Source organism: Manis javanica, chromosome 13 (genome assembly GCF_040802235.1).
Source record: "Manis javanica isolate MJ-LG chromosome 13, MJ_LKY, whole genome shotgun sequence".
NCBI lineage: Eukaryota > Metazoa > Chordata > Mammalia > Pholidota > Manidae > Manis > Manis javanica.
In genome coordinates this window covers 2,919,103-2,934,216 of record NC_133168.1, presented here as the reverse complement: position 1 = coordinate 2,934,216, position 15,114 = coordinate 2,919,103, and the positions used below count along the sequence as shown (strand labels likewise).

The 15,114-nt window shown below is 53.5% G+C and overlaps 1 protein-coding gene across 4 annotated transcripts in view; it reads right to left on the bottom strand.

Annotated features, from left to right (window-relative positions):
* Positions 1-2,285: 2,285 nt before the first annotated feature.
* Positions 2,286-15,114, bottom strand: part of BEND3 (BEN domain containing 3) — a 31,849-nt gene continuing 19,020 nt past the window's right edge. For all 4 annotated transcript variants that reach the window (XM_073220839.1, XM_073220838.1, XM_017640170.3 and 1 more), the window contains exon 4: positions 2,286-7,952. In XM_073220839.1, the coding sequence (XP_073076940.1) occupies positions 5,706-7,952 (2,247 nt within the window). In that variant the 3' untranslated portion in view covers positions 2,286-5,705. The remainder of the gene's footprint in view (positions 7,953-15,114) is intronic.

Here is a 15,114-nt window from a genome sequence, read left to right as displayed (position 1 = left end):
CCTGTGCTCTCAACCGCTTCAAGGACGCCTTTCACCATCTGGACCACAAACTCTATTTAGAAGAACAAATGACGTCTTACTCGTTAAACTCAACAAACTCATTCCCTGTGCAGAAACGCTCCAGCAAAAGCCAGCGCACTTGGCAAGCACCCCTCAGCTCTGAGGCTGAAGCATCGACACCTGCTTCTTCCCTCTGACCAAAAGCTAAGATCCAGTTTACCACTAGTTAAGGAGCAGTCAGCTTTATTTGAACACAGCAGGAAACAACTATTTTAGCTCAGATCTGTTAACAGGGAGGTGCCAGGCCTCCAGTTTCTATGATACACTCGGGTACCATGTGCAGTTGCCCAGGGCAGTGACTTCTCAGTACCAGATTCAATGGGGGACTCATTAGACATGCGAACTCTCAGGCCCCCCAGACCTACTGGAGCAGACTGAGGGAGCAGAGACTCGGGGGGCTGGCCGGCGATCTGGTCTAAGATGCCCTCTGGGGTCCTACCCAGATCTGCTCTACCAGTGCGCCCACCCCGGAGCTGCTGAGGGCCAGCTAAGCGCTCCCTTTCGGAAGCACTGCGCTTGGCCAAGGGGGACCACCCTCCAGGGGACCTGTCCCCCTTCCCAGGGGAAAACCTCCATGACAACCAGGCCCTCTGCCTCCACCAGGCTAATTCTGCCAAACGATTCATATTCTAGGGCTTCCCAGCGGATGAGCGTGAAGCTGGCCAGTGGCAGAGACCACACGCTCGCCCGCGGAGTACCCCGGCCCTTCCTGCCTCCGCCACACCCCTTCTCCTGAGAGCAGGCTCTCAATCAGTCGCACAAGAACCCCAGTCCCAGGCTCTGCTCCTGGGGAATCTGATCTACAGCAGCTACTCCCACAATCTCAAAAAATTTGCTGTTAGGAAAACATCCTGTCCACAATTGCCAGTCATTTTACCCGGGGCAGCTCTAAAATGAGCACAGCCCTAAGATCACACCAACTAGCACTTAGAGGAGTGACGGATAAAGGACACCACTGACTTGCAAATGTTTTGGGATCTGAATCTTTGTGTATTGTGGCTCAGGGGGTGTTTCAGCTCCTGAGATGGTGCAGTACTGTGGGAAGAGCCAAATCCTGGCACTGCCCATTTGCCAGTGTGTGAACATGGGCAAAAATCCTTGTCTGCTTCCTTACCACCAAGTAGAGATGTATTAGTGCCTAAGACACTGAGTTTTTATCCGAATTAAATAAGATAGAATATACAACCTTCAGGGCCTTAGCTTTCTTGTCTTAACAGGTATAATTCTGGAACTTTCCTCACAGGACTTTATTACACGAGATGCAAGCACGGTCCTCACCAGTGTGCCTGGCACGTGGCATCTACTCAAGAATGTCAGGTGCCATTACAGCGAGCGGGGCAGTGAATGTTCAGTCCTTTCCCTCCACTTGGCCATGGGGTTTTAGATTTATCTAGAAGCTCCCTTAAAGAGCCCACTGCACCTCACCATCCCAGTGAGCATGCTAATTGATTGGTAAACTCACATATATTGAAATTCCCTGTGAGTTTTCTTTTTGGTCTAAAACATACCTATGGCCAGAAGGGGCTTTAAATAACTGAGTAGTCCTTCAATTCGTGCTGGAACTTGCTTGTGGATTTAGCACTTGGGGTTTCAGACCTGACCAGCCCTAACCTGCTGATGAGCCTTACGGCACAGAATTGTCACGACTCACAACTAGGCAAACACTGTGGAAAAGTGTTCCAATCACAAGCCACAACTCACTTTCTACCTTGTGACACTTGGAAGTCACAAGAAACAAAATAATGTTTTTCTTGAGAAACAAAGATAATGTTTCTCTGACAGCTTGAAATATGATTTCTACTATGAAATATTAAAGTTTATGATTTATAATGAGCCGAAGAGGTGAGGAAAAACATGCATCCTTTTGTTATCAGCTAATACGTCAACTTTGAGCAACTACATCCCATCTGATCCAAAGTGAAAAAAAAGGGCGCAGCAGGCTGGCCGGGCCCCTGGCGAGGGGAGGGGAGAGGAGGCCACACAGGCCCCCCGTGGCGGGGCCGGGGCGCAGCGTTCTCAGTCAGGTTCAGCCGTGGCCGACTCAGTCCTGCGAGCTGTACCCCAATACCCAGGGTGGGTGCCTGAGCGTTCACGGGGCAGGCAGGCCTCATGGAAGATCCCCTGGGCGGGCGGGGGTGGGGGGGGAGTGGGGGGCACACGGACGGACAGACAGAGACATGCTCTGACAGACCTATGTCGTGAGCAAATAAGACGTTACAAGACCATACATTTTTCTATTTTTATAACATTTTATGTAACTCATTAAACAGTGCTTGTATAAAAATTCACACAAAGTCGCTAGAGAGCACAGTTTCCAAAAATGTCCTGGGTTTTTGTTACATTCAGTTTTCTAAGGATGCACTCAGATCAATGGTAAAATACAGACATTACGTGGCATTTCATGATCTTTGGTACAACTATTCTCATTATTTTGTCTCCTCACAGTATTAAATCTGATACCCACTTTGTGCAGGGTCTGCTATCACCAGGATGTCAGAAAAACATTAAGGCTGGATCTACACAAGGCAAGTATTTCCAAATGGCCGTGAAGAGCCCCTTGGCCCCCGCCCCCACCTCTTAAGGTCTAGTAACACAGCCAGGCAGGGTGAGAGCTGTGACCTCCAATCAGGGGTCCCAGGCCCCCCTCGCAATCAAGCAGGAAGCAAACATTTGGGGGCAAAGGTGGAAATGGAGGCCATCTGGACAGGAACCCAAGCAGCCTGCCGCGGGGCGGGCAGGCCAGGGACCCCACCGTCCCAGCAGTCCCTCCTTCACCGCTACGTAGATCCCGTTGGCTGTTCATGATCGCTGCTGATGGGGTACCCCCTCCCCCCAAACTTAAAAAGAAAGGATGGTTTGGGGCCAACACTGAACGGGGAGGGCATGCTAGCGCCCTGGACATTAGACAAGACTTTAGACTTTATTCCCTGTCAAACATTGGCTGCCATGGAGACAGTCAAAGTGACCTGAAGCAGGCTCAGAACACCCAGCACACTCACGACCACCTCACTCATTCTTTCACACCCTGCTCACAGGGAAAATGGGGCCGTTACCACCTACGTGACTTGCTATTTTACTGAACATCAAAATGTGTCTGTGCTAATTCTTTAGTCCTCTGGATACCAGGCCCAAAAAAAAACAAAAACAAAACCCTACAAAAACAAACAAGGAGAAATCAAAGAATTTCCATCGAAAGGAGGAAGGGGTTTGCCCACACATTTAATGGAAAACGTTACATTTTGAAGAAAAAAAGAAGTATTTTGTATTTCTATTGCTTCATGTAAAAAACTGCCCCTGGAGCCCACCTGTATGGCTGGAGAACTGAGGACACCACACAGACAGCCCCGGACCCGCAGGCGTTTCCTGATGAGACAGGCAGAGGGGCAGGAAACAAACCCCAGAGTGTGACCCCCTCTCGTCACTGGAAGGGACTCTTAAGATTTGAGGGGGAGAAGCCCTGCACGGGAAAGGTACTAAGGAAACCACCAGAATATGGTTTCTAAAAGCTGAACATGCTCGAGGCTATAAGGAGACACATTTTATTCCTTGAACCTGATTTTCTCTAACATGGGTAGACAGGCTTTTTAAAATTATTATTAACAAATGATTGTGCTTCTGAACTCGCGGGGTCACATTCCACCCTCTAGAAAGCAGGGCAATTGTCACATGGCTTGGAATCCTCTTGGATACATCCTAGAAAACCAGAACAAACTCCACGGCACCCTCCAACCAGCAGGGCCGGTGGGCGAAAGCGCCTCCGCCATCTTTGGGAAGGGCATGTGCGCACGCACACATTGGAGAGACTAAGGCATAGTGAAAGGCCCGGGGTGTGGGTGTGGGGGGGGGCAGCCCTGGCTACTTCAGTCCCTTATTTTTTCCAGGCGCAAAGAGGATGAGCTTATTGTGCATGAAGGTCCCCTTCATCTCACTTAGGTGTTTTAGTAAGAAGAGTGTGTGTACATGGGTGGGTGGGTGTGGGTGTGAAAGTCCCTGTGCGTTTCTACATTTCAATAATTTAGGTCTGCAGTTTCAAGAGAAATAATCTGTAAATGACACTTAAAAGCAAATACTAAAGTTCAATCAGCAACTTTACGCTGCTCAAAATCCTGTCACATCAGAAAACTATGTCTGCTCGGTGCAGGCAAAATTATGTCTTACAGCCAGGGGAACGGAGGTCCTCATAAGCTGTATGAAGAAAATTCACAGATTGTTTCTATTCTTTCTGCATTTTAAGATGACAAAATATTAAGCCATTAGGTTATTCAGTCTGTAACTACCCTGTAGGATTCCATTTGTTTCCCAGGTTTCTGTCGTGATGCAGTTGGTGTGGGTTAGCTGTTTCCTTTCCCCCTTAGGCATGTAGACCCCAAAATCAGGTAAGTAAGAGTACTACTTTTCAGCATTGTACCTGGAGAATTTCCTGGCTGGAAGTCCTGGGGAGCAATGCCCCTGGCCTGAAGACATCTGACCTTCCCAACCAGTGCGGGAAGCAGAGCTGTCTCACCCGAGGCCAAGGGACTGGCCAGCGGTCCTTCCGGAGGACCTTAGGGGCAGCTCTGAGTGGACCCTCGGAGGGGACATGGCAGCCCCACCTGAGATGATCTGTGTCCTTCCAGGGCCAGGTACCCCCAGGAGGACCTTCGGCCTGGGCCCACACTGAGGAACAAGGTTGTGCTACAAATCGGGGGAGCTCACACTAGGGTGTGGTGAAGCCACCACGCAGCTCCAAGAACCCGGTGTTATATACAGACACACACACACGAGAAAGTGAACAGTTCTTGGTGAGCCCTAAGGGGCCCATCCTTAAACCAAACAAGAAGCCCAGTAGTCCCCTCCCCTACACAATGCTGTCCAAGGAACTGTGTCTGCGCCCCCAGCAGCGTCCTCGTGGGGAGGGGGCAGTGGGAGGACACAGCTCAAACGCAGACACTGTGCCCGTGCTTCTACGTTCTACCTACATTCGTGTCATCGTCATCCAGTGTTCTCGTGTGCAGAGCAAGCCCAACGTTCTGCCAGGCCAGCGCAGGTCTCCCAACCCGCCGGCTCCACAGGGGCGACGGGGCCACACACTCTCCCCGCCCCGTCGAAGGAGCTTCCTGACCTTCTGACCTTCCCATATCAGATGCAAAAGACAAGGTTAGTAAAATTGGTCTCTATGCCTCCCGAAGCTCCTGGCCTTCATGCACAAACCTGGCACTTATAAAGATTTCATAATTCTGAAACCATCTTAAAAAAAAAAAAAATCCCAGCAACTGACGTCATCTTACAGTACTTCATCTCAATTATTTAAAAGACTTTTTTTCCCTAAGTAAAATGGCCTCCAAAGGGCCCAGTGATTTTTTTTTAAAAGGGTTTCTTTATAATTAAAAAAGTTTTTGATAAAAAAGACTGGTAAGAATGGAAGATGTAAAAGGTGGGAGGAGGAACAAGGTAGTCGACTATGCCTTCCGCACTGCGCGGACGGACGGGACACGGCCAGGGGACCGGGCCCCACCCCGCGGCCCCACCCCGGGGCCCCACCCCGCGGCCGGCCTGCCCGCCTGCCTGCCTGCCTGCCGGCTCCGCGGGGCCCTGGTGGTCCAAGCAAGGCCGCTCCGCCCGCCCCCCTGCGCTGCACGTCCGCCCGCTGTGGGGGCCGCCGGCCGTCACTTCTCCACCTTCTTGGCCTTCTTGAGGATGTCGCACTTCTTCCTGTTGGGGCGGCGGCAGCGCTCGTCGATGCTGGGGATGCACTCGTAGTGCCACACCTCCTCCATCTTCTCCACCGGGTACACGGCCTCCACGTAGTGCCGGATGAGCCGCAGTCGCGTGGGGTCCAGCTGCTTCTTGTTGCAGGCCCCGGAGTGGTTGTACTGCAGCCGGAGGTTCTCGGCCGTGAAGAGCTCGGGGAAGAGGCGCACGAGCAGCCGGGCGGCGAAGTTGCCCACCGACAGGCTCTGCTGCACGATCTCGCGCACCTCCTTGTCCGACAGCAGGTGCTGCGCGGGCGCCGGGAAGTCGGGCGGCGGCACCACCAGCTCGTCCAGCGGGATCTTGCAGAAGTCCTTGCTGCTCCTCTCGGGCGGCAGCGGCGGCCCTTCGAATTCCTCCCGGAACCTCTCGGGATTGACTGGGTAGCTCGCCAGGTCCCTGCTCTCGGGGCCCGGGCCGTGGCCCCGGCGCTGCTGCTGGTAGGAGCGCCTCTGCTCGGTGTCGCGGCGCCTGCAGCGCTCGTCCAGTTTGCCCACGAACTCCAGTGTCCAGACGCGGTCGTTCTTGGCGCGGGGGTAGAGCAGCTGCACGTAGTGGCGGATGAGCTTGATGCGCGCGGGGTCCAGCTGCTTCTTGCCCAGCGAGCCGCTGCAGTTGTACTGTTTGCGCAGGTTCTCGTGCGTGAAGAGCTCGGGGAACAGATGCACCAGCAGGCGCGACGCGAAGTTGCCGATGGACAGGCTGCTCTCGTAGATGCCACGCAGCTGCTCCCTGCTGAGCAGGCAGTCGGCGCCTGGCACCTCGAAGTCGGGCTGCGGGATCTGCAGCTTGTCGAAGTCGATGGGCACCAGCCAGATCTTCTTGGACCGCCGGCCGGGCCGCTCGCCCTCCAGGCCGTCCTCCACCTTGACCACGGAGACGTCGTCGGGCAGGCTGGACGAGTCGTAGCAGTCGTCGCGTGGGGGCTCGCCCTCGCTGCCCGCGTCCGGCCCCAGGCCCTCCAGCTCGTCGTCGATGCGCTGCGCGCACTGCTGCAGCCAGGCCTCCTCCTCCTGCATGTCGGGGAAGTAGATCTCCGTGTAGTTGCGGATGATCTGCAGCCGCTGCGGGTCCAGCTCTTGCCGGCCGCCATCCCCGTAGCAGCTGAACTGCTCGCCCAGCTTCCGGCGGTCGAAGAGCTCGGGGAAGAGGCGGCGGAGCAGGAAGACGGCGAACTCGCCGGGCGAGGAGGCCTCGTCCAGGAACTCGGTGAGGTCGCGCGCGTCCACCGCGGGGTCGGAGGCGACGGTGCTGCTGCGGTCCAGGGACAGGGCCTCCTCCGGGTCCTTGCCATCCAGGAAGTGGGCGGCGTCCGCCGGCTCTGCCTCAAAGAAGCCGGCCCCCGGGCCGCCAGGCTGGCCGTCCTCCATCTCGCGCTGCGCCCAGAAGCGGCTGAAGAAGTCATTGAGCTGCGGCACGCACTCGGCCTGCCACACGGCCAGGTCCCGCACGGCGGGGTAGTACACCTCCACGTAGTCGCGCACGAGCTGCAGCTGCAGCGACTCCAGCCGCCGCTTGGCCGCGAAGCCGCAGGCGCTGCAGCCACGGGCGAAGTCCACGTCGCTGAAGAGCTCGGGGAAGAGCTGCACCAGCACGCGGCAGGCCAGGTCGCCGCCCGACAGGCTCTGGTCCGCGATCTGCTTGAGCTCGGCCGCCGTGAGCTGGTACTCGGGCGGGGGCTGGAACCTGGCCACCGTCTCGGCGGGGCTCACCTGCTTCTTGATGCGGCTCACCTCCAGCGAGAGCAGGTCCACCTTGCTGTGCAGCTGCGACATGTTGGAGGAGAGCGTGTTGAGCATGTAGAACATCTTCTGGATCAGGAAGTAGATGTTGGGGTCACCGTCAGCGGCAGCGGGGGCACTGCCGCAGTCCCGCTTCTGGGGCTCGTTCAGGAGCCGCAGCGGCGAGGGGCTGTGGCTGGGGATCGCCTTCTCCAGGGGCTCGTAGGTGCTCAGCACATCCCCGGAGGGAGGGTTCTTCTTCTCCAGGATCTTGTGCGAGATGCCGTACAGAGGCTTCTTGTAGGAGGGGGTGCTCACGTCGCTGCAGGGCCCCTCCTCCGCCGGCCACGCGGAGCCCAGGCCCCTGCCCCTGCCCGCCTGCTCCCCGTTGCCCTGGCAGGGCGAGCTGTTCTCCCGGTTCCGCATGCCTGCGAGGAGCGCCTGAAAGACAAAAGGCATGTTGGTGGGTGTATTGATGTACTGCGCTGGACATGGGTCTCTGTGTGTGTGTGTGTGTGTGTGTGTGTCTCTCTCTCACACACACACACACACACACACACACACACGGAGGGGCCAAGGTCAACCTCAGGATCATGGGAGCAGCAGCTTCCCTCACCCTAGAGCCACTCTCCAGAGCAGGAAGGCACCCGGGCGCCTATTTCCCGAGAGCCTCAGGCTGGACCCAGGAGGTCTCAACTTCCCGCCCACAGAGCCCGACAGGACACGGAGCACAGACGTCAGCAGGGTGGGCTAAGAACACTGCTGGGGGTGGGAGAGACCACAGGAGCTTCTGGACAGGCCCCGCCCCTGGCAGGTCACCTCACTGGCCCAGGCCTGCCCATGCCAGCTCCGGAAGGTGGTGAGGAGCCCTCGGGTCTGCAGCCTCTAGCAGAGCAGGGGTCTGCATGCTGGACAGCTCCTGAGAGGCACAGCGGGAAACAGAACCTGGGGACTAGACAGCAACAGCCTGGCTGAGCCTGCCGCAGCCCAGAGGCACTTCTCGTCTCGGGGGGCACCGGTGGGGGAAGCAACCCCGAACACCCCCCGAGCCCATGTGACTGTGGATTTCCTGAAGCGATGGGGCCGTCCACGTCTCTAAGTCTCGATCTCCTTCCTTACTGGTCCCGAAGCTCTTCCCAACCGGAATCCCAGGAGACAGTCAAGCCCGGCTCTCCTAAGCGCCCACTGTACAATAACAGGGCCCCTCCTGTGCACCAAAGAAGGGTGCTTGCTCTCTCTCATCCAGCCTTGCTCAACAGAGGGCCGCAAGGGAACTGCGCCCTACCAAAGTGACCCCAGCTCGCCCACGGATGGCACCTTCTTGCTGGACTCCCAGGGCAAGCTCAAGTTACTCTTCAGACACCCAAAAGCTTGAGCCCAAGTTCCTCCACTGGCCAGCTGTCGAGTCTCCTACTGCCAGGCACGGGCCATTTTAAGGGGCTTATTTGTCAAACCAAGTGATTTGACACAGGTTCAAAGGCAAATTCAGTGGAGAAAGGATTATCTTGTCAATAAAGGAGAAAGGATTATCTTTTCAACAATTGGATATACACATGCAAAAAAATAATAAAACTTTTATCCTACGTGTTAGCATATAAAAAACTCAAAATAGACTGTGGGTGTAAATGTAAAAGCTAACAAAGTTCTAACCCTTCTAGAAGAAAACGTTAGAGAAGTCCTCTAGGACCTTGGTTTAGGCAAGTACTTCTTAGATACAACACCACAAGCATGACCCATAAGGGAACAAATTAATATATTGGACTCCATCAAAATTTGAAACTTCTGCTTTTCAAAAGACACTGTTGAAAGAATGAAAAAGGAATTCAAATCCAGAATACATAAATAACCCTCAAACTCAATAATGACATATAACCTAATGATTTCAATAAACACTTCAAAGATGATACATAAATGTCAAGCCCATAGAGAGATGCTCATTAGTAACATGCCAATTCAAGCCACACTGAGATACCACATCACCTGCCTGGAACTGGGTATTACCAAGTGCTGAAGGTGATGTGTGGGGATTGGGGCTCTCAAACCCTGCTGGGGGGGACAAAATGGTATAAGCACTGTGGAAATGGTGGTTTCTAAACAAATTACACATGCACACACCATATGATCCTGGTATTCCATTCCTAGGTACTTATTTACCAAGCAAAGGAGAGCACATGGTCACAAAGACCTGTACGCAAATGTTCGAGGCAGCCGTATTTGTAAAGGCCTCCAAACTGGAAACACCTAAATTTTTATCAGCAAGTATGTAAACAAGCTGTGTTATGCTCATACAATGGAACACTACTCAGCAATAGGACTGATACACATGGTGCCAATGAGTCTCAAAATAATCATGCCATGTGAGAGAGTCAAAGAGCCTGCGCTCCATTCACATAAAATTTTACAGAAGGAAAGCAGGTCAGCAGCCACCTGGGGGAGGGAGGGCGCTGCAAGCCAGCGAGCCCCTGGGGACTTCACAGTAGGGACTGATGCCTGTGTCCACTGCCTTGACTGGGGGGACGGTTTCACCGGTAAATACATATGGCGGAACTTAATTAAATGGTATGTTTTCAATATGTGCCATTCATGGTATTTCAGTTCTAACTTAATAAAGCTGTTTTTAACAAACGTCAAATTTGTCCCCTAAACACTGGATTCTATTTTTGAGGGTTTAATTAAGTGGAAGAGCTACCTGGTGAGCCCTGGTGGGTGTGGAGGGAGCAGGGCTGAAGCACAGCGCGGGCTGCTGAGGGTAAGAGTGGGAGCCGGCAGCTGCGGAACAGCCACGCTCGATACTGCCGCACCCAGGAACCAGGCCGCCAGCCGGGCCCCGCCCAGTCCTTCCAGCACACCACATATGAATCCCCCGGGGACTGGCTCGACTGCACATTCTGACCTGGGATCCGCATTTCTAACGAGCTCCAGGGGCCGTTTGTCCTTGAATAGCCAGCCTGGAGGACAGCGTCTCATCTCAGTTGATCTCAGTTGATCTTATCCAGGCAGATGCAATGTCATTTGCAAGCTTTCAGATAACTAATGCCAGCACAAAACAGTACATGATGTGTTTTTCTCTTGTAACCTACAAAAATGTAGGCAAAGCAGATCTTAAGAGGCCACCAGCTTTATGAACGGCAGGTGAGCAGAATGTAGGCCCAGGGGGAAAACAGGCCATGAAGCCACATAAACATGTGAAACTTTTCTAACCTTCCCACATTACATTTCATTAAATTAATGGATTGCTTCCTGGACCCTCTCTTTTAGATGACAATCTGCCTCATATTAGAGAAAGCTATTTTATTCTCTCAGGGACCTGAAGATAAAGGAAATCTTGTGTTTTAGTTCTCCCATGGAGCTGGCCAATACTTTCTCCAGGGTTTGTCTGAAGGGTCAGAGGCACCGGCTCCCTACGCCCTCATTCCCAGCAACTCCCAAATACAGAGGACCAGGGGCGTGCCGGGGTCGGGGCAGCCTGCCACCTGTCCCCCTCCCTCCGGGGCTTCCTCCCCAAGCAGTGCCATTCTCATCACACGGCAGGGTGGTTCTGTGGCGGCACCACGTCACTCCCGAGTCTACTCCAGGACCTGGCCAAGTGCCTGGGACACAGAAGGGCTCAATGAATGTTTGTCGACCACCTGGAGGTAAAGTGGGGCAAGGTGCGGTGCAGCTCTCAGACATACGCCCGAGAAGAGCTGTTCAGATAGGCACTAGCTTCACGAGTGCCCTGTCTGTAGAGGTTACTGACGAGTGGGTCAAAGCTCAGCTCACGTTGTGCACGTTGTCCTCTGTGTGACCTTAGGCAATCACGGGATCTTCCCGTTTCAGCTCCCTTGTGTGACTCGGGGATGGATAAAGGCTCCTATCTCACAGGGTGGTTCTGAGGACTTAATGAGATAATGCACGTAAGGCGCTGAGCCCCGGCCTGATTCCTCATGATTAATAAATACTGTTACAATATGATTATTACCAGGCAATGCTGTTCCCAAGTCAGAGCAGAGGTAACAAATACAGTGGGCCTTTTATTAAGCTAGTTATCAGGACCACTCTCAGCCAGTGAACCAGAGGAGGCCTTTCCTACAGTCAGGGGACAAGCCACTCAGGGAAGGGCCTCCCTGGACAGCCGTTTGCCCCAAAGGCCGGGGCAGGGGCGGAGCACAGGGTAACTGAGCTGAAGGTGGAGGTCGCACTCCTCATAGCTCTTTTGTCCTGCCAGCAGGAAGAAAGCATAGGATTATGAAGGGGTGCAGGGGAAAGAAGGCTAGTGTCTGTACTCCAGTTCTGACTTAATAAAGCTGTTTTTGAATGTAACTCTGGGGAGAGGAAATCTCGGGGCAAAATACCTAGCTGAAACCGAAATCAGTCAAAGGGAGAAATAAAGTTTAAAACCCGGTTACTGCTTACAAACTGTGGTTGGGGAGCGGGGGGTGGGGGAGCACGTCATCCTCCTGCTCTGGCAGAAGAAAGCGAAAGCCTCCTCCCAACTCCTCGGGTTCATATAAGCCCTTGGTCGCCCAGGTAATTGCCCACTGATATGGAGATGCAGGACTTCTCTCCACCCCTTAGGAACTTGGGAACTAAAGCCAGGCGAGTGATTCTGGGATATTACAATTTTACCCCCTCTGACACACCCACACACACCCCAGAAACCCGGAGAAAAAAAGGATGGGCTGAAAATCTTCATCCACAAATGCAGTGTTTGGAACTGTGGGTCATGACCCTTTAGTAAATGATGGAGTTGATGTGGTGCATCGTGACCAGTGTGAGAAGAGGGATGGAGGGAGTAAAAAAGAAAAAAAAAAGGCTGCATGGAAGGAAGAAAATAGAAAATATCAGTGTGCACTGCCAACAGCAAGGAAACTGGGAAAGCTCTGCTTCATTCCTCTGTCTGTACGATCACACACAAACCCATGTCTGCGAGCCATGTTTGTCTGCAAGGCGGGCTTATGGGTCACTGCTGAAATGCACTGCCCCTACCTGCTAGTGCCTGTAGGCTGTAAACTGGACTTTCAGCAACTTACTCACCATTAAATTCTACTAAACCAAAATAGTTTTGGAGGTCCCAGGGGTCGTGAGAGGACCATGAGGTTTTACCAACAGAAATTTGAGTTGTAATGCCGATCATTAAAAAAAAAAGTCATAACTACCTTAGGAGTTAGTTTAGAGAAAGGGTCCTTTCTCTGCAACGTGACCCCACTGATACTCTTGAAATAAGGTTCCGTGCAGAGACACCAGAACTCATGCCACGTGACAAGCACCGGACAAGAGGGCGGTCTGTCCCTGACCCCAGGGAGCGTGTGAGCCCGGGGACCGCTCCTGGGTGACCCACCTCGATGCTAACACGCACAGAAGCCACCTGACTCCCCCACATTCCTGCAGCAGGCGGAAGGCCAGAGCGCATCAGAGCTGGAAAGCCCCTCTATCACTCTCAATATTCAGCCTCATTAATAAAAATATTTCAGTTTCTACCAAGCATGTTAGAAACACTGCCATATATAGAACCGTTTTTGGCTAACTTGCTTGAATAAAATATTAAGTTAGAGTCCCAGTAGAGGGCAACATTCCTCACTCCCAGAAACGCTGGCTACACAATTCAACACAAAACACAGCACAAGTGCCAACGAGAAAGTTCTTAGATGGTCTCACACTGGTGTCCCATTAGTGCGGTGCTCCAGTTACTGCCACAAATGCTGCCAAGGCGACGACGGGCTGGCGGCCTTTGCTGCTGCTGATCAATCTGCTCAGCTGTCTAAGAGCATCAAGAAATCCTTAAATCTGTGCTCCCTGGCACTGGGTGCCCGGCTGACACCATTCCCAAGGCTCCGAGGCTCACCCCCCAACCATCTGGGAAGTCTGCTGCCAGCTCAGGCTCAGTGGTGCCAGCACCCACCCTGGCTCTGCCCAGGGCACTTCCTCCTACCCCTCGCACCCTCACGCTCCAGAAGGGATGCCCAAAAGCTCTTGGCTGCAGAATCTGAAAAAAGTGGGTGATGTTGGCTTGCAAGGGAGGGCAGGAGACTATTTAGGGGAGTCCCCACCAGGGTCTGGGTCACCAAGGAGATGCTTCAAGAATTAAACCTCTTGCTCAGGACCCCAAATGCAAGCAACAGCAGTCACTGAATTCAGCTGGATGGGTGAGGAGTGGGCACAGTGCCCACAGAGTCAGCAAACTGGAACACCAAGAGAGCAGCAGGCCTGCAGAAGAGAAGGAGCAGAAAGCTAATGGGGCATCAGGTGCGGACCATGGGACACGGCTGCTGGGGCACCGGTGCCACCCCCACCACAAACAGTCAAGGCAGGGGTGATGCCTGCCTTTTTCATTTCCAACAAAATTTTTGTCTTCATCATCACCATCTTCATCATTAAATGACCAGATAGTCATCCGTGAGTCACGGAAGAGCTCTACCACACAGAGCCGATAAACTGGTACAGGTGACCCTTGAAAACCATGGGCTTGGAATGCACTAGCCACTTAAGTACATTTTTAAGTAAGTATATTAGAAACTTCTTTGGAGATTTGTGACAATCTGAAAAAACATTTTCTTTCCTCTAGCTCACTTTGTTGTAAAAACACAGTATATACTATATAATACGTGTAACATACAAAATGTTGGCTGACTGTTATCTTCAGGCTCCAGGTAGGCAGCAGGCTATTAGTTAAGTTTTGGGGGAGTCAAAAGTTATCCTTGGATTTTCAACTGCGTGGGGGGTAGACGCTCCTGACCCTCACGTTGTACTACTGAGCGCCCAGCATCTGGCCGGCACTGTGCGAGGCCCTGGGGCCCCAGGGAGCAAGCCCGATACAGTCTCTGCTGTGGCGACTTTCACCCTGTGGGCGTCCGTACTGCGGGCAGTGCGCGGGGAGGGTGGAGCTGCTGTGAGGCCTGAAGAAATAGGCATCCGGGGAGGTAGAGCAACTGCAAGAGAGAGAAGAGGAAGCCCAGAGGGGACGGCAAAATGCCAGGGCAGGACATCCTCAAAGGACCTCTCAGCTCCGTGCAAACACCCCACAGCCCTTCAGGCCACCGCATGGTGTTTAACGTCCCGGTGCCAAATCTAGCCGGCTGGGCAGTGCTAATAACCTACACCTCATCAAAACAGGAGCAGCCAGAGCACCTGTCTGCTGTGGGGGCGGGGGACCATCATGCACCCCCCGCTGGCACCACAGCGCCTGACTCTTGGGAGGCCAGCACCTCTGTCCTGATGGATGGGACGGCACTTCTGTTCTCCAGTTAAAAACAACCCATGATGACACTTCAGGATGAAAAACAAAGAAACAAAAAAGCGCCAGAACAGAGCTGCCCTCGGCCCGCATGAAGCTCCCGACCATTGCTCCCACTTCCGTGACCAAAGACATGATCCCCAATAAAACGTCAGCTACTAGCCCCCTGCAGCTGCGGTACCTGGCTGGGAAGCCTTTTCCAGTGGAGGCGTCAAGTCTTTCTACAGCCTTTTGTTCGGTTTTTTGAGGGAGGTTTTATTTTGCTAAGTGCTATTCTAAATGACATCCACGGCGAGTCACCGGTGATGGCGGAGCTCACTGGGGGCCCCTCAGCCCTCCCGTCCCCCACTTCCCTTGGTGCTGGGGGGAGAAGACGGAAGGGGGTCTACA